Source organism: Botrytis deweyae (genome assembly GCF_014898535.1).
Source record: "Botrytis deweyae strain B1 chromosome Unknown BDEW_029, whole genome shotgun sequence".
Lineage (NCBI taxonomy): Eukaryota > Fungi > Ascomycota > Leotiomycetes > Helotiales > Sclerotiniaceae > Botrytis > Botrytis deweyae.
Window position 1 is genome coordinate 35846 of NW_024066236.1, and position 11365 is coordinate 47210.

Here is an 11365-nt window from a genome sequence, read left to right on the forward strand (position 1 = left end):
CCCCGTCCGATTGCTATCATCACCCCGGAAGCTGTGGTATAGGTCCATTCTGCGCCAGAACTCCGATTCCTTCTCCCTCTCAAGCGGTTTTCCCATCCACAACCTCCCCAGTAGTGTTCTTTCCTGGCGCAACTGCCTCCTTGCCGTCCTCTTTCTGCTTCTCCCATTGTTCCGGTGTATAGCACTTGGGAGTCCAGGCATGGATGGCCGCAATCTCCGCCTTCAGCGCTCCGTTCACCAACCTATGCCTTGCCAATGTAGTCTTCTTCTCGAATTGCGGTGAAACAATCACGGCAGAGAATGCCTGTCCACAACCTCCTATAGACCAGAATCAATCAGCATGGCGGGGATACTGCGGGGCAGTTGAAGGTATCCGTACCTGACATGTCTTCAATTTCGACGTGACTTGCATTTAATAACTCTGTGATCTTGACCTTGAGAGCTTCAGCAGATACGCCTGAGGCTTCTGCCATTGTTTCTGTGGTGATATAATATCGGTATATGTCAAACACTGTGTTAGAACTTTTTCGAAATTATTGTTATGCGAAATCGGGGATTGCGATTGCGATTGTGATGATGCGAAAATGGCGCCGCTTTAATACATTACACTCTGGAAGAAAGTCATCGCTAGTTGGGCTGTAGACAAAATAAACTCAATATGAACGTGATGTTCTCAAGAATAGTTTCCAAGAACATTGCAATATCAAAGAGAACCATGTCTACAACTTCTTCTCCGTTCACTCAAGCTGTTGTTGCGGCTATGAGAAAGTTGTAAGTTATGGTCAATCAATATCTCCCAAATAGTCCATTTCTCATGGTGCATTGCAGATATCCAGAAAAGCTCGCGGACAGCAGTTTTGATAACACGGGGCGTGAGTTTGATTACCCATCTCTGAGAATCTTTCACTCATAATATTCAAGTTCTGTTGGAGGCACCACATCGTGAAAATCACCTTAAGGATTCAGTTCTTCTGACTGTTGATCTCACAAAGGGGGTTGCAGATGAAGCTATCCGCAGGAAAGATTCAATCATTGTCACATATCGTAAGTATATTTGGTGTCTATTAGAGCGAAGGTATCATATTTCTAATCATTTTTAAGATCCTATCATATTTCGTGGCCTGAAAGCAGTCACCCTTGCCAACTCCCAACAGAGTTCTCTGCTCCGTCTTGCCCAAGAGGGAATCAGTGTTTACAGTCCTCATACAGCTGTAGATGCTGCGCCAGAAGGCCTCAATGACTGGCTTGCCGATATAGTCACCAATCGACCCTTGAAAAAGAATCAAGCGTATGCTCAAATTTTAATGCTACTCGTGAAATGAGACTGATATAAAATAGTATTGGTATCGAATCCATTGATCACGAACGCTCGATTATTAATTCCATCAAGGATATACCCGATGGGTTCGAAGGTGCCGGATATGGCCGAATCGTTCGATTCAAGCAACCTCAGAAGCTAGGAGATCTTGTTGCACGGATGCAATCTTCACTCCAAATTGGAGACCGTATATCCGGACTTTCCGTTGCGGTTCCACAATCCATACCTAGAGGAGAAAAGTCATCTATTGAAATTTCTTCCATTGGCATATGTGCCGGATCTGGAGGATCCATGCTGAACGGCTTGGACGTTGACTTATTATTCACTGGCGAATTGAGCCACCATGAAGCCTTGGCAGCGGTTGAGCAGGGTAAATGTGTTGTCACCGCATTCCATAGCAACACTGAGAGAGCCTATTTAAAGGACCGAATGCAGTCTGCATTGGCGGAGGCAATGGAGGGCAATGCGGATATTGCGGTAAGTGAGATCGATAGGGATCCCTTTGATATAATTCACAAGGATGAGGTGAACTGGTAAGATACTGGGTGTCCTTGCAAGTATATACGAATAACTGTCCGCTTGTGTTCGATAAACAATAATAGTTCGTGTGCTGTCGTGCTATCGCTGTCACTGCGGTATCGTTATACTCTCAAAATGTTACCGCTATGCTGTCGTGCTGTCGTTGCTGTGCTGTGATGAAACTATCGCCGTCATGATGATCTCTTTGCTCTTATGTTAACCCAGCTCTTCTCATTTGGAGGCTCGCCCCTCAAAGCTGCCTCTCCGTCTTCTATACATGCCTGCACGTCACTTCCCCCTACACCTCTCTCTTTCCATCTTCTTAGCAGCGTTAAGACTTTTTCCCATTCCAATCTGGCTTCGTCTTCATTGCCCCCTGTGACCAATGATCTCAGCTTCTCAGGTGTCTCCAATACTTGAAGTACAAGCTTCTTCATGTTTTGTTTTTTCTGGAATGCCGCCCTTTCCTCTGCCCCCATCTCCATGAGTCTCCTTTGTGATTCCGGAATGCCTTCCTTCAACTCAACCTTGATCTTCTCAGCCCTTTCGTAGATACTCGCGATAGCCGGGTCGAGCGTACTGGCCATTGGATTTAATGGGTCCATGTTTGTCCTCATCTTCCTGATTGTCTCTGTTGCCGTAATCAACTTGCTGTAATTATCATAAACCAGTGCCTTTTTCTCCGCGTCTAGGGCCCTTATATCGGTCAGAACTCCATTGTAGGTCCGCAATAGCTCTCCCAGTGTTTGCTTTTCCAGAACCTCCTTCACATATTTCTCCCCGTCAAATCCGTCCTTGTCCATTTCGCTTTCTTGTACCTCACTATCAAAGTGTATTGAGGAAACTTCGGATGCCGCATCGTCAGTAGGAGCGTCTTGTCCCTTTCTGAGGTTATAATATTCTCGCAAAGCGGCACGGTTGCGTCGAGGTATCGCGACTGAGGATCCTCGATTCGGAGACGGCTCAGCTGAACGGGAATGATCTAGACTCGGTCGTGTTGAGGAAGTAGGTGTAGTGAGTAAAGGAACGCGACGCCCGTTAACGGAGCTTTCTCGAGGTTGGGCAATTGTAGACATGATGCGCGGGGTCAATATTTCGCATCAATAAGTGTATAATGCTTCTTGGTTGAATAAGGAGACGGGAATGAGGTGGTGGCTCGAGCGTAAGGCTGAGCTGCCAAACTACAGTTCGCTCTCATGAATCGCATCCGTTGTCCAATGATATAATCACGTCAAAACGATGCGGTGTAATCCTAGACCCTGAGACAAGCGAAAACAAGCTTTTGGTGTGACCTTCATATCCTTGCTTGACGTTCTTACCGAAATTACATACGATCTATATTGGGAAGCCATTGACATGTTTATTTACGCGTAAACACAAAATAAAATGGGCCAACTGTCTAAATTGCACAAACTTCACTCGGTGCTCCCGTGTGTACGGACCGACCGGAACTGGATTAGCGACCCCTAGACTTCGCAACTTCATCTCAATGCAGATCTCGCGTGTGATGTGAACGCGTAGGCATGTCACTCTCAGCTGTATACGAGTGAGATCTTCGATAGAATGTTCCCTTCTCCCCGGACTAAATTGTCCTTACCCCTGAAATGAATTTCAAAGCACATCTCTAAAGGGATTGTTCCCCGATGAGTTCTTAGCTATGAGTGGCTAGGTGCCAGGTAGTCCCTTCTCCTGTCTTTGGATGACAGCTTCTAAAATCTTCACACCGTCTTTATCCTAGTACCCAGTCATCCCCGCCTGTTGCTAGTGCACCGATTAAATGCTCATTTCCGAATAACGAGTTAATGGCAAGCCTTTGCAGACTTGCAAGTTGCAACAATGTAATTAATATAATTTTGGGGCACCAAAACAAGTGTTGGTTGATAAACCACCGAGGTAACGAAGCAGATGTACCGTTGCACGCTGACTTGAGATCGTTATATACGAGATGGCTTCCCCTCTTCGAAGTTTCTTTTATGCCGTTTGCTCCATTGCAAATTGCCTCCTTTCTAAAACATAAAGATGATTGCTATCAAGGCCGTTGTGATTGCAGCTTGTGCAGTTCAAACTGCCTACGCTTTGCCCACTAATGCTTCCCTACCAGTCGTTGATCTTGACTACGCACTTCACCGGGCTACGATAAATGTATGCCATCTCAAATCGGTCACGTTCTGGAGTGGATGCTAAATACAATTACAGGAGACAGGACAGTACTACAACTTCTCGAATATTCGATATGCAGCCCCGCCTATAGGAAATCTTCGATTTGCCGCTCCGATCGAACCAACTGAAGTAAACCGAACCATCAACGATGGCCAGCAGGGTGCTATCTGTGCGCAGGGAACACCTTATTGGGAACAAGTCGCTTCGTACTATTTTCAAGGTGCTAATACATCTACATTGGAATTCGTCGAGGCAGAAGTAGAGGCAGTCGAGAAGAATCTCACTATCTCGGGACTCGCCGCGCCAGCACCATTGACTTCAGAGGACTGCTTGTTCCTCGATGTCATTGTCCCAAAGTCTATATACGATTCTTGTGGTGAAAGTAGCGCCCCCGTTGTTGTTTGGGTTTATGGAGGTGGTTATGTCGCCGGATCAAAATTTGGTTCAGGCAACCCGGCCACGTTGATTTCAAGGAGTCAAGAGAATGGGGATCAAGGTGTAGTTTATGTTGCTCTAAACTACAGACTTGGTCTCTTTGTAAGTTCATATCCATTGATTTGGAGGAAAGTAATTGACCAGGTATAGGGATGGCTTTCTGGTCCCACATTCGAGGAAAGTGGAGCAGCAAATGCTGCTCTTCTTGATCAAAGATTGGCTTTGGAATGGATTCAAAAGTATATTTACCTCTTTGGTGGAGATGCGGATCGAGTGACAGTTATTGGCGAATCGGCTGGAGCTGGGTCGATCATGCATCACATTACAGCATATGGTGGTAGCAATGGCAATGCGCCTTTCTCTCAAGCCATCCTACAAAGTCCTGGCTACCCACCCGTTTATTCCGATGCCCAACAAGAGGCGACTTTTCAAAACGTCATCACTCAAGCACAAGAACTTATTGGACCTAACATCACCTCCGTATCGGATTTGAGAAATCTTGACTTCGCCACGCTGGCCGGGCTTAATACTATTATTACTGCGCGATCGGCTCCGTATGGCACTTTTACTTTCGGACCGGCAGTTGACGGTACTTATGTACCTGAGTTACCGGCCAAATTACTTCTTGAGGGCAAATTCGATACGAACGTCAAGATCATGACAGGGCACAATTCCAATGAAGGTGCATCCTTCACATCTCCCTTCTTCTCTACAGACGCCGATATCGCTACCGATCTTACAACAACTCTGCCCACCATATCCAATTCCACACTGGCCTACGTGACTGGAACCCTTTATCCACCAGTCTACAATGGTTCTTATCCATACACGAGTGTTTGGGAACGAGCATCCCTGATCACAGCCGAAATTGTTTTCACGTGCAACACTCGCTACCTGAACACCGCGTTCCTCAACGAAACACACTCCTACTACTTTGCCGTTCCACCCGGACTTCACGGCGAAGATATTGCATACACGTTCTTCAATGGTGACACTACTACCTCAAACGATGGACTGCCAGTAAACGCTACCATAGCAGCTGATTTACAAAGATACATCATGAACTTCGCTATGACAGGTAATCCCAATGGGGTCGGAGTGCCATTCTTCCCAGAATACCAAAGCAATGCCACGACAATCGTTCTTGGAACTACTGGTTTGGGGAGTGTGCAAACTGATACCACTGCAAACAACAGATGTGCATGGTGGCAACAAGCGTTGTACGAATAGTTTGGGTGTGGATGCGGATTGATGCGAAATATTAATATTCACGTATATAAACACTAGTTGTGGTTTTAATGTTTAAGTTTAGTTTATATACATGTATAGCATACGTTTTTGAGTTCATTGTTTGCCCGTTTGTTGCCTCATGACTAGTACTCTAGCTTGTGTTGATCCGTATTTTTTCAAAGAGGAAATGGCTACCTCAAACCAGATCAGTGTATTCGATGGTCCAGAACACAACCCAATAGCGACAGTCTCTTGGGTTTTGGCATTATGCCATTAATGAGTTTATTGAAATAACGAATTCCTAAAAGTTTGAAGAATTTCAAGTCAGACAATGGATCAATAAACTCATAGCGAGGTCACAAACGAGATGCTCCCCCAGATGGCAGATTTGTCTAAGTATTTTATCCCATACATAAACCTACCCTTTTCATCAATAATTTCTTTTCAATAGATCGTGTAACATGTTCTCACGTGAAAAGTCCGAGACTTCTCAATTCTCAGCCCCTTTTCTGATAATACAAAACTTCCATATACTCTCTAGTAAGCGCGAATCCACTAATCACGAGCATAAATCAAGGACGAACTAGGTTAATTTCTACTTCAATCCTACCAACGCTGATATGCTTTCAACTTCAAGTTTCAATAGACTGACTGTCATGTTAGACTTTGCAATCGTGAGTTTACATGGCAAAGCCACATATTGTGGCGTATGTTCTGTGATACGATAATGGTCGCCTCCGCATGCATGCATGACATGATTAATATTTCACACCTTCATTAAATGGCTCACAAAAATCATCCATAAATCTAGCATCATGACTCAAGACTTTAACTGGAATCTCCTAGGACTTAATAAACGAGAATTCACTGCCTACGCAAATCTTCTTGCACTTCGAAACGATGGACAAGTTGAGCCAGTCTCCTTGGGCACGGAGCTGTCTGACAAGAACGAGTCTACTACCGACAGCGATGCGATTAGTGTAGACACAAGCTACCGTGACCAAATTTCAGATTCAGCATATAATCAATTGAAGACAAAGTTCCTGGATTGCCTGGCGGAATTGACTGCCAATAGGAAAGGCGGCAAATATGTTGCATGTTCCAGTATGATGGAGGGCGAGGAGAATGTGACACTTTGGATCACCCGAAATGGAGGCTTTCAGATTGTGGACAATATTTTCTTTGAGAAGTTAAGCAAGCGTCTAAGTGGCTTGTTCCACGGAAAAGGTACCTGTTAACCAATCAACCCTTGAGCCAAATCTAACTTTTTGTGAAGACTTGCCGAACCGAATAGTCGAGGAGGTGTTTTGGAATGAAATGTTGGCGTATTATGAAGACCGTCTCGAAGAAACTTATATTCCGAACCTGAGGCTGAGCCTCAAGAGTTGCAACACCACATTAAACGATGACAATAACGACAAGCTAGCTACAGCACGTAACGAACTTTTGGTTCTTCAAAATCAGACCTTTGCTAGGCTAGAGGCGGGTCAGAGGTTGATCGACAGACATGGCACGCTTGTCACAAAAGCATATGAACTACGAAAGAGCAAAGTCGTCGAGGAGCTTCTCCAAACATCTCCGAAGTCTACGAAACGGACTGGGGGACTATGGAATGATATTTGTTTTCTCGGTAGGCTTCGGGTCATACTTGAGAAGTTCAAAGAGGTTTCTCTCAAGCTCCCAAGTTTCAGCAATGTCACCATAATCCCAGTGACCGGTGATAGGATACCGCAAAAGGCGCTCAAGGATGCACTCAAGCTAAGAGATACCTTGAATCTCCTTGATCTACCGACCGACACCTTGACAGTCGAAACTGTGATCGGGCCAAGCTGGACTGTTGCCAAGGCTGAGCGGGAGTACGGGAAGTTGCAAAAGCAGGCACTTAACATACATGCTGAGATTCAAATGATTCTGTTCTTGAGTAAGAATGAGCGGTTATTGGATCAATCATTCGCCTATTTTGGTTGCAGCAAGTATAGCTGTTTCATGTGCTCGCGTTTCCTCAAAGCATATGGCAAAATTGGTACAAGAGGTTGCCATGGACGACTATTCAAACCCTGGACGGTACCCGAGGTAACAGGACTAGCTTCTAGCCAGGCGGATAAAGTAGCCAAATCATTGGTACAAGTGCAAAAGGACATTGAGAAAGAATTGAAGTCAGACTTTCACAAAGCAGTACGACTTGAAAAAACGTCTGTTGTTGGTGGAAGCAGCATATTCAGTGACCACAAGGCTGAAAATTCAGGTAAGCACCTGGTAATAGAGCGAAGAAAAAAGAAAATGGAGCAAGAAAGAGTTGCTGGGCTATTCAATAGGTAAGAAGGATCGAGATACAATCTTTCATTTGTTGAAACTGTTATGCAAGAGCTGAGACCCGGACAGATTATCGGTAGGAAAGAGTGATACCGCTTCCCCGAAGCCTACCTGGGGAAATCTGTCAGACGGCACATTGGTAGAGTCAGAAGAACTTGGTGAATGCAACACCTGTGACATCGCGACATCGCGACTGTGCAGTATCTGTAATATAGATTTCTATTGCAGTGAATCATGCAAAACCAGAACACACGGGTCGCATGTGTTCACGTGTGCCAAGCGACCGCTCACCTAGGCTGATTATCTATATAGAAATATATCTGAGGATACCATTCCTGATGAGGAGGAAGTGCTTGAGGATTTTGGTTTCAATCATCTGTCGTCATTTGCCGATCGATCTAATCTTTTGGGGCTGTATAAGGGGTTGTGGCTCGGCGGTGTCCCAGTCGAAGACATTCACAGATGGCAAGTTGAGAGTACCCTTATTGCTAACATCAAAAAGCACTTCTATCAAATCAGCGAAGCTAACCGAGGGGGGTATTTTCCGTGGTTTCTGGACAATCTACATATTTTAAAGAAACCATTATCTCAAGAGGAGTCAACTCAGAATCTGCTAGCCACATTTTACGACCAAGCCCGAGTTTATTTGGATAAAGAAGACCAGCATAAACAGCCAAGTCAATTAGAACCCGAGGCCAAGATGCAATGCTATGAACTTCTAGCTATGGCTCTTCATATGATGCTTCCAAATCCAATCCAAACGAACTGGTACAACTTTGGCTTTTGCACTTGCAATGGCGAGCGAGAGGAAAGCGCGCTTGGAGTGCTCTATGCACGATTACTACTCGGGAATGAACTTCTTGGGGGCCTTCGAGGCAATACCCAACACTTGTTCTATGGTCCGGCGCCGCCAACAGCTACCTTTGCGGAATTCTGGCATGCGTACGAGTCTGGTACATTAATCGAACTCATAGACTCCAAAGGTCTGACAAAAATGCGATCAGAATTCAAGTTCCTGGAACGGTTTCTATCGGGATCACCCTCCGGACCACAACCTTCAGTCTGGTCTTTGAAACAGTGCGTAGCCATTAACAATCTCGCCGAGTTTCCACCAAACGCAACAATACAAGTGGATTATGGGTTCATGAATTGCCAGACCTTCGAAGAAATCTGCATTCTGTTGGAGATTTACAAGAGACTTCTGAGAGAGGTAAATCCGCTAGAACTTCACGAAGCTTGTTTGGCCGGTAAACTCTTTGAGTTTGCGGAATCATATCATGATATGGATGAGGGTCATAGGATGATGATGAGGAATCCATACCCTTTGCGACGGAAGTGAGAATTAGCTAGTGCACCCGCGGGTTTTTTTTATTCACGACATTCACGACATTCACTAGTTATGATCCCTTCACAAAGCAACAGTTAGTTCTTTGTGAATAACAATATCTACATACCTTACAATCAAGCCCAAGACCAACGCAGACGCTCCAAGTGCAATACCCAATCTGAGTGAGGGTAAGATCAAGCCAAACCTAATCTCGTTTGTGCAATCCCTCGCTTATGAGACCAGGATGAATCAACATACCCCCAATATGGATCTAATTCAGCAGATTTCTGTCACATACGACCATAGACTGAAGAGAATTGGGCATCCCGTCCGCTCTGCCATACACAAGCTTCAGATCGGTGGATTAGTAGTTGGGTGGGTGACCACCAGCGAATCCCCACTGTTGTATGTTTTCTTTTTGCTTTTGTGACGGGGGATGTTCGTCGTCGATATTTCTTGGAGGGCGACGAATAGTAGATTTGTGATGTTGGGTTTATATTCTACTTTTGGTTCGGTGTGAGTTGGTGATGCATGATTGACATGTGTAATGATGGAGAAAGAGGATTATTTTTGAGAGAATTTCTGGCCTGTGTATTGTATGTTACTGATCAGACCATCTATATCTTTTAGCTAGATTATTTTCCCTATATCAGCACTCGCTTCGTTTTGATACCATTCGTCTGGAACATACAGTTGTTTATTAATAGGGTTTGTACTAGATGTGGTAAATGATTTCACCAATACTTACTCCTGACAGAAATCAAAGTAACATCTCACTCATCACAGCACATCAGTGGGTCACAAATAAGGAGTAGAAATAATTTCTCAATTATGCGTATAGTGTATTATATGTATATATGACTTACCTTCAAAACAAACAAATTTATATCCCGCAAAGAATGAGGCAATGCAAAAATGAGAGAAGGAAAGAAAGAACGAAAGAGAAATCAAAGACCTACCTAGAGTACTCACCCTACTTACTCAATAGTCTGAAACCCCGTAATCCTATCCAAAACCCTCCACTCCTCTTTCTTCTCCTTCTTTTTCCCAGGCACCAATTTCCTCAACCTATCCGTCCCCCTCTTCATGACCGCGCCCAACTTTCCTCTCATCCCCTTCCCCTCACATCCCTCCTTCTCCTCACACCCCAAAACCCTCTCTTTAACCACCAACTCCCCTTTCTTCTCCCGTCTCCTCTCTCCCCTTTCCCTCTCCTTCTTCTCCGCTTTCTCCTGAATCCACGTCCTCACCCTCTTAACACTCACCCTCACTCCCCTCCTCCTCCTCTCCAACCCTCCACTCATCATCGTAAACGCAGACCTATCACTCATACTCACATGTTTCTCATCATAGTGATTCGCCGCCTGATGATCAAAATACCAATGCGTATACATCGCTGCACCACGGGGCTCGAGTTCCGAGGCTGGAGTCGCGGGTTCGATTTTGAGGGTGTAGTTTGCTTGCTCTTGAGCTTGCTCTTGAGCTTGCTCTTGAGTTTGTTCCTGAGACAGAGCCTCAGGAGTCAAAGGCGAAACGGGCGAACCAACCCCGCTCCCACGAACAGCAAATGCATCTTCGGGCGAAACGGTAAAGGAAGGAGTATGCACTAAAGGAAAGATGTCAGAATCGGATTCGGTGAAGATACTTACATGGGGTCTTTGAACGGCTCTCTGGGCGAGGGTTCCTCTGCGCTGCAGCTGTGCTTGTTTTTGGCGACGAGCGAGCGTGGGTTCGCGGAAGAGGGCGCGGTTGAGGGTTTGTTGGACGTGGGAGTCGAGGTGCGGACGTTCTTGGAGGGGTTGTCCCGGGGTGCGAGTTTGTTTGGGCATGGCTGGGTGGGTGATGGTTGATTCGCTTTGTGAGGTTCAGAGTGTGGGTTTGATGGATGTTGATGTGTGTGTCTCGAGATTTGTTTAGTGTAGATAATATATGATCGACTGTGAATATAAACGTAAAGGCAGATAGAAGATGAGATGTGTGACTCAAAATGTTTTCGTAAATTGGAAAGGAAGAAAACAGGTCGCGGCACAAGAGGCATTTTAAAGGACGAAGGGCATTGTTCT

At 45.3% G+C, this 11365-nt stretch overlaps 6 protein-coding genes across 6 annotated transcripts; 3 read left to right on the forward strand and 3 right to left on the reverse strand.

Moving 5' to 3' along the window:
* Positions 1 to 79: 79 nt before the first annotated feature.
* Positions 80 to 473, reverse strand: EAE98_009545 (uncharacterized protein; the record flags this gene model as incomplete). Its single annotated transcript, XM_038957166.1, has 2 exons — positions 80 to 318; positions 380 to 473. 2 exons carry the CDS (start codon positions 471 to 473, stop codon positions 80 to 82), a joined length of 333 nt encoding a protein of 110 aa, XP_038806359.1.
* Positions 474 to 715: 242 nt separating this feature from the next.
* Positions 716 to 1855, forward strand: EAE98_009546 (uncharacterized protein; the record flags this gene model as incomplete). Its single annotated transcript, XM_038957167.1, has 5 exons — positions 716 to 771; positions 829 to 872; positions 922 to 1044; positions 1102 to 1288; positions 1339 to 1855. The coding sequence occupies 5 exons, from the start codon at positions 716 to 718 to the stop codon at positions 1853 to 1855; spliced, it is 927 nt and encodes a 308-aa protein (XP_038806360.1).
* Positions 1856 to 2028: 173 nt separating this feature from the next.
* Positions 2029 to 2913, reverse strand: EAE98_009547 (uncharacterized protein; the record flags this gene model as incomplete). Its single annotated transcript, XM_038957168.1, has 1 exon — positions 2029 to 2913. One exon carries the CDS (start codon positions 2911 to 2913, stop codon positions 2029 to 2031), a length of 885 nt encoding a protein of 294 aa, XP_038806361.1.
* A 943-nt stretch (positions 2914 to 3856) lies between these two features.
* EAE98_009548 (uncharacterized protein) lies at positions 3857 to 5662 on the forward strand (the record flags this gene model as incomplete). The annotated part of the gene is made up of 3 exons (XM_038957169.1): positions 3857 to 3979; positions 4034 to 4534; positions 4583 to 5662. 3 exons carry the CDS (start codon positions 3857 to 3859, stop codon positions 5660 to 5662), a joined length of 1704 nt encoding a protein of 567 aa, XP_038806362.1.
* Positions 5663 to 6477: 815 nt separating this feature from the next.
* On the forward strand, positions 6478 to 9314 carry EAE98_009549 (uncharacterized protein; the record flags this gene model as incomplete). The annotated part of the gene is made up of 4 exons (XM_038957170.1): positions 6478 to 6889; positions 6939 to 7977; positions 8045 to 8245; positions 8288 to 9314. The coding sequence occupies 4 exons, from the start codon at positions 6478 to 6480 to the stop codon at positions 9312 to 9314; spliced, it is 2679 nt and encodes an 892-aa protein (XP_038806363.1).
* Positions 9315 to 10279: 965 nt separating this feature from the next.
* EAE98_009550 (uncharacterized protein) lies at positions 10280 to 11131 on the reverse strand (the record flags this gene model as incomplete). Its single annotated transcript, XM_038957171.1, has 1 exon — positions 10280 to 11131. The coding sequence occupies one exon, from the start codon at positions 11129 to 11131 to the stop codon at positions 10280 to 10282; it is 852 nt and encodes a 283-aa protein (XP_038806364.1).
* Between the last annotated feature and the right edge of the window lie 234 nt (positions 11132 to 11365).